Consider the following 17,195-nt stretch of genomic DNA (forward strand, 5'->3'; position numbering starts at 1 on the left):
TCAGTGCTTTTGAAAAACTGTTATCTGGGCTAAAAAAGCAAATTGCATCTCTGGAAGACAGAATCGAAGTGATCGAACTAAAACTTGATGATATGGACCAAAAACCGATAATGGATACGCGTATTTTTGGTGGTTTAAAGCAAGCACAAAGAGCCAGTGTTGAGATGTCAGTGAAACAAGTTATTGGGGGAAAAATGGGACTACCGGATATTGCAAATTTGCACATCCTGAGCGTTCATCGGTTCCAGAATTCATCAAATGCAGTTTCCAAAAGTTCTAACGTTTCTCCCGTTTGTGTTGTGTTTCGTAATCTGGATGCTGCAAAAACGGTGTTCATGGCAAAATCAAAACTAGCAAAAACTGGTATATTTGTGTCGGAGTACTTAACAAGAAAGCGCAAACATTTGCTTGATTTGGCTCGAAACAAGCTTGGTCTAAAGAACGCATGGTCAGTTGATGGAATGATTTTTATCAAACAGGGTCCGAATCAAACAGTTCGTGGTAACGAACTGTAGTAAGCAGCGACCCGGCTCAATAGTAACCGAGACTCTAAAAAATGGAATTTTGATACCAAGAGTTACATCAAAAGAATCACATTTTAATGCTGATTTTACATATGTAAGTTTCATCAAGATTAGTTTAGCCCATCAAAAGTTACGAGCCTGAAAAAATTTGCCTCATTTTCGAAAATAGGGGGAAACACCCCCTAAAGGTCATACAATCTTAATAAAAATCACACCATCAGATTCAGCGTATCAGAAACCTCATCGTAGAAGTTTCAAGCTCATATATACAAAAATGTGCAATTTCTCATTTTTTGCCAGAATACAGATCACGGATGCGTGTTTATTTGTTATTTTTGTTTGTTTTTTTCCCCAGGGGTGATCGTATCGACCTAGTGGTCCTAGAGTCTTGCAAGAGGGCTCATTCTAACGGAAATGAAAAGTTCTAGTGCCATTTTTAAGTGACCACAAAAATTGGAGGGCACCTAGGCCCCCTCCCACGCCAATGATTTTACGAAAGTCACCGGAGCAAAATACAGAGATAGCCATTTTATTCACCGTAGTAGAAAAACCTTATAACTATGGCAACTTAGTCCCTACAGCCCCCGTGGGAGGGGTTACAAGTTACAAACTTTGACCACTGCTTACATATAGTAATGGTTATTTGGAAGTGTACAGACGTTTTCAGGGGGATTTTTATGTTGGGGGGATGGTTGAGAAGAGTGAGGGGAACTTTCCTTCCCCTGTCGCCGAAATTTCAATTAAAGCATGCGTTTTCGGTCTTTTTGTTTTACAAAATAATAGGATATTTGAAATCGCAAATCTGTAATAGTTTAGAAACAAATTTGGGCTATATATTAGCACTTCAGGGGAATGGGGGTAAAGCATAGCATATATTAAATACGTAAACTAACCATTGCTGTACTTAATATAGTTAAATTTATAGCAAACAGTATAACTGGCGTTCGTAATAGCCGGCTTTCATTTTTTCAACCAAAAACGCATGCTTGTATTTAAAATTCGATGTCAAGAAAGAAGAAAACGCCATATCATTAATAAAATTTATTTATCTAATCTAATCGTGGAAAATCACTGTCTGTGGATAATACAACATTAAAAAAATGGATTTATAATGAAACGGTAAGTTTGAATCCAATGTTTTAAAGTCTGAGACCAATGTTTTAAGCCTTATTTATACCCCATATTTAGGTAATTTTTAAGAGGTCAAAAAGTGCTTAAATTCCGGTAGAAGCGATTATTATATTTGTAAAGAGCATAAAAAAAGGCATCAAGTGGTATATTCACTTTATACGAAAGCCAGTAATACTATTTGCTATAAATTAACTAAAGCTAAGTACCATCATTTTCGAATAAAGATTTTTTAGATGTATTTGAAAGTCTTCTGTCAAAAGTTGCAAAAGAAAAGAAATAGATATTGTTAATGGGAGATTTCAATATTGATCTAGTAAATCCAGACGATCGTGTTGATTTCCTTAATATAATGTTGTCGTCTTATTTGTACCCTTTAGTAACAATTCCAACGAGAATAAAGCATTCATCGGCAACTTTAATTGATAATATATTTGTTGATAGGCAGTTATTGAATTGTTGTATGGCCGTTGTACTTGTTACTGATGGATCAGACCACCTTATGTTGATGAGTAAAATTGATAGTTTAAAGAGGAGACCACCAAAAGATGAGATTAAACATCGAGATTTATCAGAAAATAGTTTGAAAAATCTGGCTGTAAATTTGGAACATGTTGATTTTTTGGAAGTTTTCAAAAGGAAATGTGCAGAAAAGGCTTATAATTTGTTTATGGATATATACAATATGTATATATCCACATATTTTGGATATATGATAACTTTCCTTAAAGAAAGTTAAAAAGAAAAAAATAACCTTCGGAAAGTATGGATGACGACTGGTATCCTTGTTTCTGTAAAAATGAAGAATAGACTGTATAAAGATTTTTAAAAGACCCCACGAATGAGAGACTCCTTACTTTCAAATAGTATAGAAATCGACTGAATAAAATTAAAAGGTACACTGAAAGAGCTTATTACGACAAAGAGTTTGAACAGATAAATGGAAACATGAAGCGGACTTGGATTAAAATCAATGAGTCACTGGGGCATAAAAAGGAAAAGGACCAGATTAAAATGTCGAATTTCAGTGAAAAAATTTTTAATGATCCAAAAGAAATTGCGGAAAATTTATGCGAGTATTTTTCAGAGGAAGGTTCTAAGCTGTGCCATGAAGCAGTTAAAAGATTAAAAAGTCCACCAGTCTCCAAACTTAAACCTCGTCATGTTACTTCTCAATTCCTTTTTACAAATTGTGATGAAAATGAAATAAATGAAATAATTATGAGAAGGAAATCACAATCCTGTGGAGTAGATGAAGTATCGCTAAAAGTTGTTAAAGCAACGAAAACAATTGTTATTCCTATTCTGACTCATCTGATCTATCTATCACTTGAAGAGGGAACTTTTCCAGAAAGACTTAAATTTGCCCAACTGCTACCCCTTCACAAAGGGAAGTCAAAAAATGAACCGAGTAATTACCGACTCATTTCTATTTTACCTATTTTTCGAAGATTTATGAGAAAGTAGTCCATAAAAGAATGTATGATTACCTCCAGCAGAAACCTTGCAATTCTTAGATTGGTTGACTGGGTGAATGTTGCATTTGATAAAGGCCTAATACCCGCAGCTTTACCTTTAGACATTAAAAATGCATTTGACACTGTTGATCATGACAAATTACTCCAAATTCTTGAATGATTTGGTGTACGTAAGGTGGCTTTAAAATGGTTTCGTTCGTATCTTATTAATAGAGCTCAAGTTGCACAAAATGCAAACGCAACATCAGAGTTCCATCTTTTACCGTGTGGAGTGCCACAAGGTTCAATAATGGGACCATTGCTTTTTCTTATTTATATTGACTATTTAAAATATTGTTTATCTGAAGCTAATATCACAATATTTGCAGATGACACACCTTGTTTTTGTTGTATGTGAAAATCCACCATCTTTATTTAAAAAAATGGCAATTGCTCTGACTGAATTTATATCGTGGGCTGATTCACAGTATTTAACACTAAATTATGGTAAAACAAATTATATTTTATTTTCTAGAATCAGATCAGTCCAAACAGACCTTAATTTAAATGTAAAGAATAATATTATAAATAGAGTAAAAACCTGTAGATATCTTGGATTTATTATTGATGAGAATATTTCGTGGAATGAACATGCTAAATTGATTGGTAACAAACTTTCAAGGTCCCTTGGAGTTATCCGCCGTCTTAAATTCCGTTTCCCTAAAAAAAAACCTGAAAATGATTTATCATTCTATTTTTCATCTCCATTTGTCTTTTGGATGCTCTATATGGGCAAGCAACTTCATCTCATGTTATAAGAGAATCCAGATCATCGAAAATAAGGCCATTGAAATTATATCACCTCTTCAGCATTCAGATAACATTAAACTCCATTTCAAACTTACTAAAATATTTGATATGTCAAAGACTAGGGATTTTCAGATTGCAACTTTTTGTTTTAAATGTTTCAACAACCTCCTTCCATCGTCATTTGAAAATTTATTCACTTTAAATCAAGATTTGCATACTGATGAAACGCGAAAATACGTTGTCCACGAGACAACGTAAAAAAAAGAGTTTATTTTTTAATTAGATTTTTTGCACCAGCTATCAGGAATTCAATCCCCTTGGAAATCCAGGACTCAAAAAAACTTATTACCTTCAAGCGAGCAGTGAAGGGTCGTTACAGAAATACTGTTTAGATTTAAATATCGTGCGGTCCTCCTCTTTTCGGTTTTTTTCTTTTCTTTTCTTTTTATTTTTTTTCTTTTCTTTCTCTTAGTCACCCCCCCTTTTTTCTCTTTTTTTGATAAATCCAGTCGATTCGTTGTTTCTGTTTGTTGATTGTTTAATTATTCTTTAGTTAAGTTTCTGCCCAAGTTAAGCACTTTTGTGCTTTCCTGGTAAATTATGTACATGTAATTATGTGTTTTTGTTTAAATATATATGAAAAAAAATATAAATAGATCAAGTTTGAAAAAGGGTTTCAAACTTGAAACCCTTTCAAGCTATTAATAATAGAGCTCAACTGGATACTTTGCTTTGGTATATTTTTAGACTTAGAATGTATTATATTTTGTCAAATATAATAATTATCAACATCGTTGAATTATTAATTACTAAATTTTAAGTTTTAATTAGCAAATTATTAGACTATATAATAGTATGAAGATAGTTAAGATATTTTTTCCTGAATATCAGAACAAAAATGTTCAGAACGCTATTATTGATGACTGAATAATAGGAAAATAGGAAAAATTAGTGCCACTATATATTTCAAGTGAAATATGCCAGCAAAATATACTGTTAAGCTAAGTTTTGTGCTCAGTTTTAAAGTTATTTTAGAATTTAAAAGACTTAAAATTAGTCCATACTATTTATAAAAATTATTTGCATGGAAAGATAGATTTAAATATTTTCCTTAAGCATTCTAATATGCCACATTGTTATACAGATTTATAATTTAATTCTGAGTAGTTACGGACATGCTGTTTTTCAAACAGTTCGTGGTAACGAACTGTAGTAAGGAGCGACCCGGCTCAATAGTAACCAAAACTCTAAAAAATGGAATTTTGATACTAATAGCTACATAAAAAAAATTGCATTTTAATGCTAATTTCAAGTATATAATTTTCATCAAGATTAGTCTTACCTATCAAAAGTTACGAGCCTGAGAAAATTTGCCTCATTTTAGAAAATAGGGGAAAACATCCCCTAAAAGTAATACAATCTTGACGAAAATCACACCGTCAGATTCAGCGTATGAGAGAACCTTATTGTAGAAGTTTCAAGCTCCTATCTACAAAAATGTGGAATTTTACATTTTTTGCCAGGAGACAAATTACGGATGCGTGTTTATTTGTTTTTTTGTTTTTTTTTTTCCAGGGGTGATCGTATCGACCTAGTCGTCCTAGAATATCGCCGGAGGGCTCATTCTAACGGAAATTAAAAGCTCTAGTGCCCTTTTTAAGTGACCAAACAAATTTGAGGGCACCTAGGCCCCCTCCCACGCTCATTTTTTCCCAAAAGTCACCGGATCAAAATTCTGAGATAGCCATTTTATTCACCATAGTCAAAAAACCTAATAACTATGTCTTTGGGGACGACTTACTACCCTGCAGTCTCCCTGGGAGGGGTTACAAGCTACAAAATTTGACCTGTGTTTACATATAGTAATGGTTACTGGGAAGTGTACGGACGTTTCAGGGTTTTATTTTGGTTTGGGAGGTAGAGTTGAGGTGGGGGGGTACGTGGGAGGATCTTTCCATGGAAAAACTTCTCATGGGGGAAGAGACTTTCAATGAAGGGGGCGCAGGATTTTTTTGCATTATTTAAGAAAACAAGGAAAAAATAAATATGAGAAGTTTTTTCTACTGAAAGTGAGGAGCAGCATTAAAACTTAAAACGAGGAGAAATTATTGCGCATATGGAGGGTTTACCTCCTCGTAATACCTCGCTCTTTACGCGAAAGTATTTTTAGTAATTTCAACTATTTATTCTACGGCCTTTGTGATTCAATGGTCATTCTTAAGCAATTGGGACAGAATTTTAGCTTTAGTGTAAAGAGCGAGGTATCGACTTGGGGTGAACTCCCTCATATACGCAATAAAAATATACGAATATAGAAGTTCGTTACGTAAGTTAATTCGTAAATTACGTACATTTTTTACTAATGATAATGTTTGTAAAACAATTAAAAGTTCTAGTTACCTTTTTAAGTAATCAAAAAATTAGAGGGCAGCTAGGCTTCCTCCCTCTCTCCTATTTTCTCAAAATCTTCCGATTAAAACTATGAGAAAGCCATTTAGCCAAAAAGAAAATTAATATGCAAGTTTCGTTTTAATTATTTATGTGCGGAGAGCCAAGATCAAAACATGCATGAATTAAAAAACGTCCAGATTTTAAATAAAAAAAACTAGTTTTTTTAAATGAAAGTAAGGAGCGACATTAAAACTTAAAACGAACAGAAATTACTCCGTATATGAAAGGGGCTTTTCTTCCTCAACGCCCCGCTCTTTACGCTAAAGTTTTTTTTTCTTTTTTAAAAAGTAGAGCTAAGAGAAAGAGTCAAACTTTAGCGTACAGAGCGGGTCGTTGAGGAAGAAAAGCCCATTTCATATACGGAGTAATCTCTGTTCGTTTTAAGTTTTAATATCGCTCCTTGCTTTCATTTAAAAAAAACTTGTTTATTTTATTTTTTCAAACATGATGTATATAATTATGCTTCTCAATTTTGTTTATTTTTACGTTTACAATGTATTTTCAAAAACTACATACTTTCCCGGACTACTCATCATAGGTTGTTTCGGCGAAGGACTACTCATTACAAATAAAATACAGCGCACGTACTAGAAAGAGGCTGGGAAAGTTTGTTTTGAGGGGCTTAGGTTAACTTTTTGGTTGATTGCATCTATCCACGTAGTAAACCGTGTTATCTGTATTTTTTTTTAGACCTAGCCAAAGTGATTTTAATTTGGATCAACTGCATTGTGTTCTTAATGGCAGTAGTAGCAGTACTAATAGTAGTAATAGTTGTAGCAGTAATAGTTTAAGTAGCAGAAGTAGTGGTAGTAGTACTAGTAGTAGTAGTAGTAGTAGTAGTAGCAGCAGTAGTAGTAGCAGTAGTAGTAGTAGTAGTAGTAGTAGTAGTAGTAGTAGTAGTAGTAGTAGTAGTAGTAGTAGTAGTAGTAGTAGTAGTAGTAGTAGTAGTAGTAGTAGTAGTAGTAGTAGTAGTAGTAGTAGTAGTAGTAGTAGTAGTAGTAGTAGTAGTATTAATAGTAGTACTAGTAGCAGTAATGGCAGCAGCAATGCTGTTAGTAATAGTACAAGTATTCGTAGAAGCAATTCTAGTAAAAGTTTTACTGGCAGTAGCAGTAGTAGTAGTAGCAATAGTAGCAGTAGAAGTAGCAGTAGTAGTATTAGTAGTAGTAGTAGTAGTGGTAGTATTAATAGTAGTACTATTAGCAGTAACGGCAGCAGCAGTGCTGTTAGTAGTAGTACAAGCATTCGTAGTAGCAGTTCTAGTAAAAGTTTTACTGGCAGTAGCAGTGTTAGTAGTAGTAGCAGTAGTAGTAGTAACAGTTGTAGCAGCAGTAGAAGTAGCAGTAGTAGTAGTAGTAGTAGTAAGTAGTAATGGTAGTAGTAGTAGTAGTAAAAAACAAATGTTTAAAAGTTCAAAAGTATTTCAATACACAGACATTGATATAATTTTCTCATTTTATTTTAAAGGATTACGAGTATGCTGTTTTCAAATACGTACTTAGGTTTCTGATACCAAACCTTGTTTTTTCACCCTTATGTATAAGGGATGAAAAAAAAAAAAAAAAAAAAACAAGTGAATTAGCACGTGAACAACAAAAGAAAATCCTTACTGCTTACCTAGAACCTTCTCTGCGGCTACAACTATGTCATAAGTTATTTTGTCATCATATATCTGCCTCACGAGAAAATGTCCCTCTATGGGCACTTTGGCTTCATGTCTAAAAGTTAAAAGGACAGGTAACAAAATTGACAAGATTGCCGACTTTCAATTATCCATTCAACATTGAAAATGAGTTGCCATCTATAAATGCTCGGTTTTTTGTGTGAAATAACACTTCCGCTAATACCTCGTATGAAATAAGAGGCAAAATTTTTGCCTTATAATTTTCCGTTCTATTTAACCATGCATTGCTTTAATGTCATTTATATATCCTAAAATAACTCTAAAATAACTACATATCCTAATAATCTGATAAAAATTTAAATAACTAAAACTGTGTTAATTAAATCATTGGGGCAAATTTTATGAGAACTAAATTATAAAAAATTCCAAATAGAGGGTGTGTTAACAGCTTTCATTAATATCGATCGATAATCTTATTTTACAAATAAGATTGGATATATGGCCTGGAAGAATAAATGGATCTTTTACAGAGTATGCATACCTAACGTACGTCCGCCCCATTCTGAAATATACGTGCCCTGTTTGGATGCTTTCAGCACTTAGAACAGTGCATTTTTGTCAGGAGCTTGAATCGGTTCAGAAACGAACGGTATCGATCATCTTGGACCGCCGTGACATCCCCTTCGAAAAGGCTCTGGATGTGCTTTAACTGCCGTCACTCCAAAATCGGTATGAAACTCTGATAATGAGTTTTGTAAAGTTCTTGCTTTCTAAATCTCAGCACCGTGACATTCTACCTGATCAGCCTGTACCATCAAAAATGAGAAAGCAAGATAAGTTAGTTCCCGTTAAAGCAAGTTTAAACCGATATGGTAATTCTTTCGTCCCGGTTTTCGTCAATATGTACAATAAAAGTTAATGTTTATAGTTTGATTTATATTCACAAGTGTAGTTTGATTTTGAATATGTTGTAAAGAAAACGCAAATCAGCATTTTTTGCTATTAACCTTTCTACTATTACTACTACTACTACTGATGTCGTATCTGACTTGAATTTAATGATATATTAAGATCGTTTTATCACAGTATCCTCAGATACATTACTTTGTCGTACTTCCAAGCTCAGTAAACTAATTTTGAATCACTCCTAAGGACCTTTTTGATTTTAAGGGCATCCCAAAACAAGAATCTGAACCTAGATTTTTACATTACAGAAAGCCTTTTTGCTTATTCTTCCAGGCCATATATCCATTGTTAATTGTCAAATGTTAGACTCTGAACTGGGTAATCGGTTTTTTGTGTCACATGGCGAATTACCCACCCCAAACAAATTTGCCACCCCCTCTCCCCCTCCCCCGCCAAAAAAATATAAATTTCTGCGTATACACCTTAACCTAATCATCCATATGTATTAAATATATAATTAAAATATACCTGCATTTTATTCCTTCAAAGAATAAGCTAAATAAAACCGAATGTGCGAGAGAAAAATCGGTCTACTCAAATAAAAAAAGCAGATTTTTCGAATTTTGTTCTGTAATACACGTAAATACCAAACCATTTTGTCTGTCTCCATTTGGTTATGATTAGCTTAGTCTCACTGAGAAAAACTACGATGTAGGTATGTACTGAATAAATATTAAATGTAGTCTTTAGAGGTGATTAATTTCTCTTATTTGTTTGGTGGGGGGGGGAAATATATTGCCACTTTTTACCTAAACGCGGACCTAAGTGTAATTACATGTCAATTAGAGTAAAGAGGTCATCAAAACTTGTTGCATTCTTCGCATAATTGATAAGTACTCGGAATTCAAATTATTTTAGATGAGCCACATAGGTTGAGTTATGTACTTAACCAATGGCACTCAATTCACAGATTTATGGTTAACATATAGGCCCACTCCTTTTCCTTTCCATTTAAAACGTTTGGGAATTTCTCGATAAAATTCAAATTTACGGTTTCTTTGAATTTGTTTCTACTTCTCGATATGTTGAAAATACACTTTTAGTATTCATTCTTGTTATTCAGTATCTACCAAATCTTCTTAAGCTTGTTAATATTTCGTATTCGTCATTGACTAAGTAAATGAATATTGAAGAGTTGAATGATGTGACTCTCTCTTTGGATTTTGTAGTCAAGTAATTGCTAGCCGACTTCAATTGATATAATTCACCGACCTTCCGAACAGCTGAATGAGTTTGATAAATGAAACTCAGTTGATTGTTTACAATCTATCTTAAGCCTCAATTGCGTCCTTTGTAAATGTGTTTACATGAATATTTTACCCAACCTATCTATATTTTTTTTTAAGTAAATAAGCATTATATGTGGCTACATGCCATTTATCTTGTGCAATTCTGCAACTTATATCTTTCGGTTTCTGCAAGTTCATTTGACAATTCTTTTCGGTAAATTTTGTCCAATTTGGTGTATATCGACGCTACACTAGGATCTTTTATCATCAACCGGAGAACCGAAGGGGTACAGCAGTTTTCTATTATTAATGACCACGCACGTAGCATATGTATTTCACTCAAATCCTTAATTATTACGAATTATCGATTTTAATAGTAACCCTTGCATTTCAGGTTCACCAGTGTTTGCTGAAACTAAACCGTTAATTTTTTTCTGAATAATCAATTTGATCATCAAAATTTATTTTCAGCAGCAAGTACTTATGTTGTGGTCCATGTTTCTCAAGTTCGATTATATGCCCGTATGCGGTCATCTATTCAAAGATCTAATTTTGTTTATCATAATTGTTTGTAATTTGATCGTATTCAAAGTATTCAAAAAACATCTTTTGATCGTATTCAAAAAACATCTGTTTTGCAAGTCTAGAATAAAAATCAGGACAATCCTGAGGGGACTAAGTGGATAACATAGTCCCCTCAGGATGGGTAACTCCAATTATCAGGATAACTCAAATGGACAACTCCATTATCAGACATAGTAAGAACTGCTTTTTTCGTTTTATTGAATCTGGATTACAAGTCATGATTACGCAGAAATCCAATGATCCTAATCAATGAATAATATCCAGTACATTCGCAAAATCTTTTATATAGTAGCTCGTCCATTCAGTGAATGATAATAGTTGTATTGCTTTTTCACCAACAACTGCACTCTGTTAAACAGCTAAGTCTCTGGTAAGTCTTGTAACGTCTGCGTACCGATTGACATAAACAGTTTTTTTTTTTGGTTAAGCTTGATACATTGGATATCATCAAGTTAAATTTAATTGTATAACCAAACAAATATACCTTCGGCTTTAACTTCTAAATATACCTTGGGCTTTAACTTCTAGATATACCTTAGGCTTTAATTTCTAGATATGCATTGGGCTTTAACTTCTAGATATACCTTGGGCTTTGATTTCTAGACATACCTTGGTCTTTAACTTCTAAATATATCTTGGGCTTTAACTTCAAGATATGCCTTGAGATTTAACTGCTAGATATATCTTGGGCTTTGACTTCTCAATATACCTTGGTCTTTAACATCTAAATATACTTTGGACTTCAACTTCTAGATATACCTTGGGATTTGAATTTTAGATATATCTGGGGCTTTAATTCCTAGATATACCTTGGGCTTTAATTTCTAGAAACACCTTGGTCTTTAACTTTTAAATATACTTTGGGCTTTAACTTCTAGTAATACCTTGGGATTTGACTGCTAGATATACCTTGGGCTTTGACTTCTAGATATACTACTACTACTACTACTACAACTAATAACTCACTGCAGCACCAAGCCGCCTGAGGCCAACACAGCTCCTCCTCCAACCTAATCTATTTAAAGCCTCCCTCTTTACACCCTCCCAGGAAGTTCCCATATCCTTTAAATCTTTATTTATGATATCCTCCCAACTCAGACAAGGATGACCTGCTTTCCGTGTAGCCCCAGACGGTTGGCCAAAAAGGACAATCTTCGGTAATCTGTCATCCTTCGTCCGTAGAACGTGGCCTAGCCATTTCAACCTTTCTTTTATCATAGCCCTAGAAAGCGGGATTGAACCACATTTTTCGTAAAACCTACTGCTTGAAATACGGTCAGTCTGCCGGGCACCCAGAACCATCCGTAGGCAATTTCTCTGGAAAACATCTAGTAAATTTTCATCTGCTTTTCGGAGTGCCCATGCTTCAGAGCCATATTTGACCACTTCCATCACTGTAGCTTCCAATATTCTAATCATGGTTTGCAGACATCTCTTTATTCTTCCAAACTTTTTTTAACTGTGAAAAAACACCCTGAGCCTTAGGTATTCCACTTTTAACATCTTCACTGCTTTACTAATAATACTACCAAGGTAACTGAAGCTTAGTTTTCTTAACATTAAATTTCAAGCCTATTTTAGCACCCTGACCTCGCAAAACCTCTAAAAATTCATTCATTTTGCTCACACTTTCATCTAATATGCTTAAAGCATCAGCATAATCTAAGCCCAGGAGCGTCCTTCCTCCCCATTTTATTCCATGATCTCCAATTGCCTTTCATGTGCTCCTTAACAACGAAGTCCATCAAAATGATCCATATATGGGGGGATATAACACAACCATGCTTAACTCCTGATTTAATACAAAACCAGTTGCTAACCTCATTTCCTAGCTTAACCGCAGCAGTATTATTCTCGTACATAGCACAAATCACTTTAATGTATTTTTCTGGTATACCATATTACGATACGACCTTTGTTAACGCTCTTCTATCAACAGAATCGAAAGCTTGCTCATAATCGATAAAACTGAGGACCAAAGGTGTTTGACAACGAAGGGAATTCTCAATTATTAACCTAAGAGTGAAAACTTGGTCGACACATCCTCTAACTTTTCTAAAACCGCATTTTTCTTCCCTCAAAACTTTGTCTACAGCATCTCTCAGTCTAAAAAGTATCATATTACTCAGTAATTTGCTACCTACAGGGACCAGACAAATGCTTCGATAATTACGACACTCACTCGTGTCACCTTTCTTATACAGTGTTTTAATTAAGGTTTTCCTAAAATCATTGGGTACTTCTCCCTTTTCAAAAATCTTGTTCATAATCTTCAGTAGCTTATTCCTAACCTCAGAGCCACCATATTTAAGAAACTCATTAATCATACTACCAGCACCTGGGGCCTTAATATTTTTTAATCCTTTTAGTACTGTCGCTAATTCTTCCTCACTAAACAAATCTTCCTTCACATCCAAGGTATCACAAACTTTTTCATTTTCACCTATATCTTTTCCTGCAACTGCATCTAGGTTTAGCACATTCTCAAAATATTCCACCCATCTTTCTTTAACTTTTTCCTTATCACTAACTGTGGCCCCATTTTTATCTTTAACTGGGACTAGTCCGGATTGGCTACTCCCTTTCAATTTATTAACATGCCAGTATCATATTTTACTATTATGCCGTCTAGCCGCATCTTCCAGATCTTCAGCAATTTTATCCAAGGCCTCCACTTCACATCTCCTTAGTTTATATTTTAATGCTTTCTCCACTTTCTTTACATTCCTTTTGTTTTCATACGACCTATCACTCAGATAATTCTTATACAAACTCCTTCTACTCTCTATTAAACCTAAAGCTTTTTTGCTTATATTCCTAGTTGCAGTCTTAGCACCCTTCCCTAGGACACCATCAGAAACTTCACAAATTGTTTTTCTGAAATTATTCCATCCATCTTCCACATTGTCAAATTTTAAACTCTCAAGTTTAGTATTCAACTATTCCTGGAAGTTTTTTCTTAAATTTTCATCCTGGAGTCTACCAGCATCATAGCTTTCCGGAAGGGAATTACCCTTCCGAAATTCCAGCTTTAAATTAACCTTAGACACTACTAGATGGTAATCTTTACTTTTAACATCAATAACAGCACTCCTATACACCCTAGTATCTTGTATTGATCCTGCTAGTCTTCTGTTTACAATAAAATAATCAATAAGGTTTGCTGTCTTACCATCACGTGAACACCATGTCAACTTATGGGCCATTTTGTGACCAAACACCTTATTGGTTATAACTAGGTTGTTTATACCTACAAAATTGCAAAAGCCTATAGCCATTACTGTTTTCTTTTCCTACACCAAATTTACCTAGGCTAGGATACCACATATCCCTATTTCTACCAACCTGGGCATTAAAATCTACTAGTAAAAACACCATATTTCTACTTGGTACCCTGTCTATTTGCTCCTGTAACTGTAAGTAAAATTCATCTGAGTAACTAGTATCTCCATCAGTTGGTTCAACAAGGGCATACACTACTATAACAGATTCCCTGAACTTTTTAGTCATAAAATGAGCCATTAGTATTCTGTTATTTTTACCTTCCCAGCCTAAACAAGACTTAGCAGCTTCCTTATTCATCAAGAGCCCTACTCCCTGTCTATGTACCCCATCCTTCCTACCTGAGTAAACAAATTCTATGTCACCTTATTTCATGCTTCCTACCCCCGAGATATGAGTTTCTGAAACTCCTAATAAATCCAGTTCAAACCGTCTGAACTCGTCAGTAAAAATGTCGATGCGATAGTCATTTTTTAACGTCGTACCTTAGGCTTTGACTTCTAGATATACCTTGGGCTTTAACTTCTAGATATACCTTGGGCTTTAATTTCTAGACACACATTGGTCTTTAACTTTTAAATATACCTTGGGCTTTAACTTCAAGATTTACCTTGGGATTTAACTGCTATATATACCCTAGGATTTGACTTGTAGATATACCTTATATCCTTATATCTTATATCCTGAGGTTCAAGATAAAACAAAAGGTAAGCAAAGAGGACCACACGATAGTCGGTACTATTTAAAATGACAACATCCTTGCCATTTCGTTTTAGAAACATATCATTTGACGGAAAACCATAGATGGCCTTAAGCGTAAGAACAAGCCATACTTCGTTAAGTGTCTATAATCCACACCATCTGGCATTGTAAAAATGGGCTTAAACATGAGGTAAGCATCAAATTTATTTTCGGAGCTCAGGTAACGTCTTAAAAAGTTGAACCAATTCACTCAGAAACTTTGGAAGTGACAATACCCTTCAACCGTACAGGCAGAAATCTCAATTTCAATCGACATTATTTGCTACTCTTTCTTTGGGGAAATGGAAGATTATGCAGTGAATACATGCAACGTTGAAGGGCCCCAATGATATGTAATAAACACTTGCGTTGCTTATCACATCTTCGTAGGTTTATAGAGGATTCTGTGATACAGCTCTTAGTTATTCAACATTGTGACGGAATTATTCCTTTAATCATAAGTTTGCTTGTGCATCATTTTGGTTAGCGATTCGTTGTGATTCTCGCTGTTGCTCTCCTCCTAATCGTAGATTTTCTTGCACATAATTTTCGTTTTTGATTCTTGTGATGCTTATCTTTACATTAGTTCAAGGTCTTACATTTTGCCATAGCTGTTTGCCTTAGATGTTATATTATCACACTGGATTGTCCAATCTATTGAAAAAAAAAAATCAGTTGTGTTTCTATATCGACACCGAATTTGATATTGATTTTCCTGAAATTCTGACCTTTTGGATTCTTAACTGTTGATTATCCAGGCTGTTATTCTTCCAGTGACGCATCATTTACGATGAATTTATGTTGTCTTTGACAAAGTGTCGTCATTTTTATTCGTCACGTTTATGTCGTCAAATGAAGTAGGGGAAAAGGATGCACCAGTTTCGTACAGAGGGATTGGGCAAGTTTCATGTAGATGGGAATGGGGTGATCTCACATGTATACTCTTTGTTTCTTCCCGACACCTTTGATTAGGGGTTTCGGGATATATTTTGAAATTACCATATAGGTTTATAGGTTTTCAAAATAACATTATACTATAAAGACTACTCGAGATAACAGATACCATTCCTGAATCAGTTACAAACGGCATTTTATCAATAGCCATTTTCTCCTAAAGCATATTTTTTTTATTACTATCGGCTTCTTTTTTTTTACAACTATCCTCATAGACATGACATTATACACTTTTTACATTTTTTACTACATACTATTTTTCTTTCTATTTTTGTCTATTTCTATTTGTTTTCATAGGTCGATGCTCTACAGGTTTCATTTAGGCATTTCTTTTTATTTCTGCTTATTAACGCTCATCAACTTTGTCTTCATATTTGACTTTGACCTTACGAAAGACGGCTGAAAGCCACCTCTCTTTGTCCTTTTTGGCCTAAAAAATTTCTTCGTATATATTTCTGTTTTAGCTGATTGACGCTGCATAGGTTTAATTCTAAAGGATTAACTCCAAAACCCCGTAAAGAATGAACCACTATTTTTAATGGAAATTTCGCATGATTTCAAGGACAATCTGAATTTTTTCAAGGTTACTTCTGGCCTGAAAGAAATCCTTAAATTGGTGACCTATCTAGATAATTTTTTTCAAGGCCATACAACTCTATTGTGTCAATTACCAGAAAAAGAAATTATTGAGCCATTTTCGAGTAATGTATATGTAGATGACACAGACAATATTATTGCTTGATTAAAGATAAGAAATCTACGTTTCAACACTGTAACACTAACAGAAAATTGAAATTTACTTCAAAACTTAAGAATTTTAAGACAGCCAAAACAAAGATCTTGGAGGGAAATATCACTTTCGAGGGATGAAAAATAACATCATCATACTTAATGAAGACTAAATTGTCAAAAAGAAAAGTTCAGTTAATTAAAAAACTGTAACACTGAAGTAAAAATTGCAGATTTATCTGAAAGACATTGAATTCGAATTGAACAGATGCTTCAGTTAGTTTGATTTTCCCCATTTTTATATTAAACTGATTAGATTTTTACAAATAACACAAAACCACAACGTGAACTGAAAGATTGAGATGAAATACTAAACATGTGTGACAAAGGAGTTAATATAGATAAAAGTTCAAATAATCACCATACAGATTCAGTACGTGAAAAGAAAAAACGGTTCAAAGTAGTGAAGTTTGGTCCTGTTTCCACTTGGGCTTGGGATGTTGCTGTGGAGACCTGTGCTATTTGTCGGAATAACTTCTACGATTTATGTATAGAGTGCGAGGCTAAGCATACAGCTGATACAGAAGATTGCAGTGGAGCATGGGGTGTATGTAACCACGCTTTTCATTTGCATTGCATAGCTAAATGGTTGAAAACACGGGAAGTCTGTCCCCTAGACAATACACCTTGGCAATACCAAAATTTGACAATCTAA

General features: G+C 34.2%; 2 protein-coding genes across 2 annotated transcripts in view; one reads left to right on the forward strand and one right to left on the reverse strand.

The window, feature by feature from the left end:
* The window catches only part of LOC136038990 (guanylate cyclase soluble subunit beta-1-like), an 84,026-nt gene extending 68,124 nt beyond the window's left edge, over nt 1-15,902 (reverse strand). The window contains exons 1-3 of the mRNA XM_065722509.1: nt 15,861-15,902; nt 14,717-14,901; nt 7,988-8,088 (exon numbers count right to left, since the gene is read on the reverse strand). Coding sequence (XP_065578581.1) covers nt 7,988-8,088; nt 14,717-14,901; nt 15,861-15,902 — 328 coding nt within the window. The remainder of the gene's footprint in view (nt 1-7,987; nt 8,089-14,716; nt 14,902-15,860) is intronic.
* A 954-nt stretch (nt 15,903-16,856) lies between these two features.
* LOC136038991 (RING-box protein 1A-like) lies at nt 16,857-17,195 on the forward strand. The gene has a single exon (XM_065722510.1). It carries the CDS (start codon nt 16,857-16,859, stop codon nt 17,193-17,195), a length of 339 nt encoding a protein of 112 aa, XP_065578582.1.

This window comes from Artemia franciscana, chromosome 18 (genome assembly GCF_032884065.1).
Source record: "Artemia franciscana chromosome 18, ASM3288406v1, whole genome shotgun sequence".
Classification (NCBI taxonomy): domain Eukaryota; kingdom Metazoa; phylum Arthropoda; class Branchiopoda; order Anostraca; family Artemiidae; genus Artemia; species Artemia franciscana.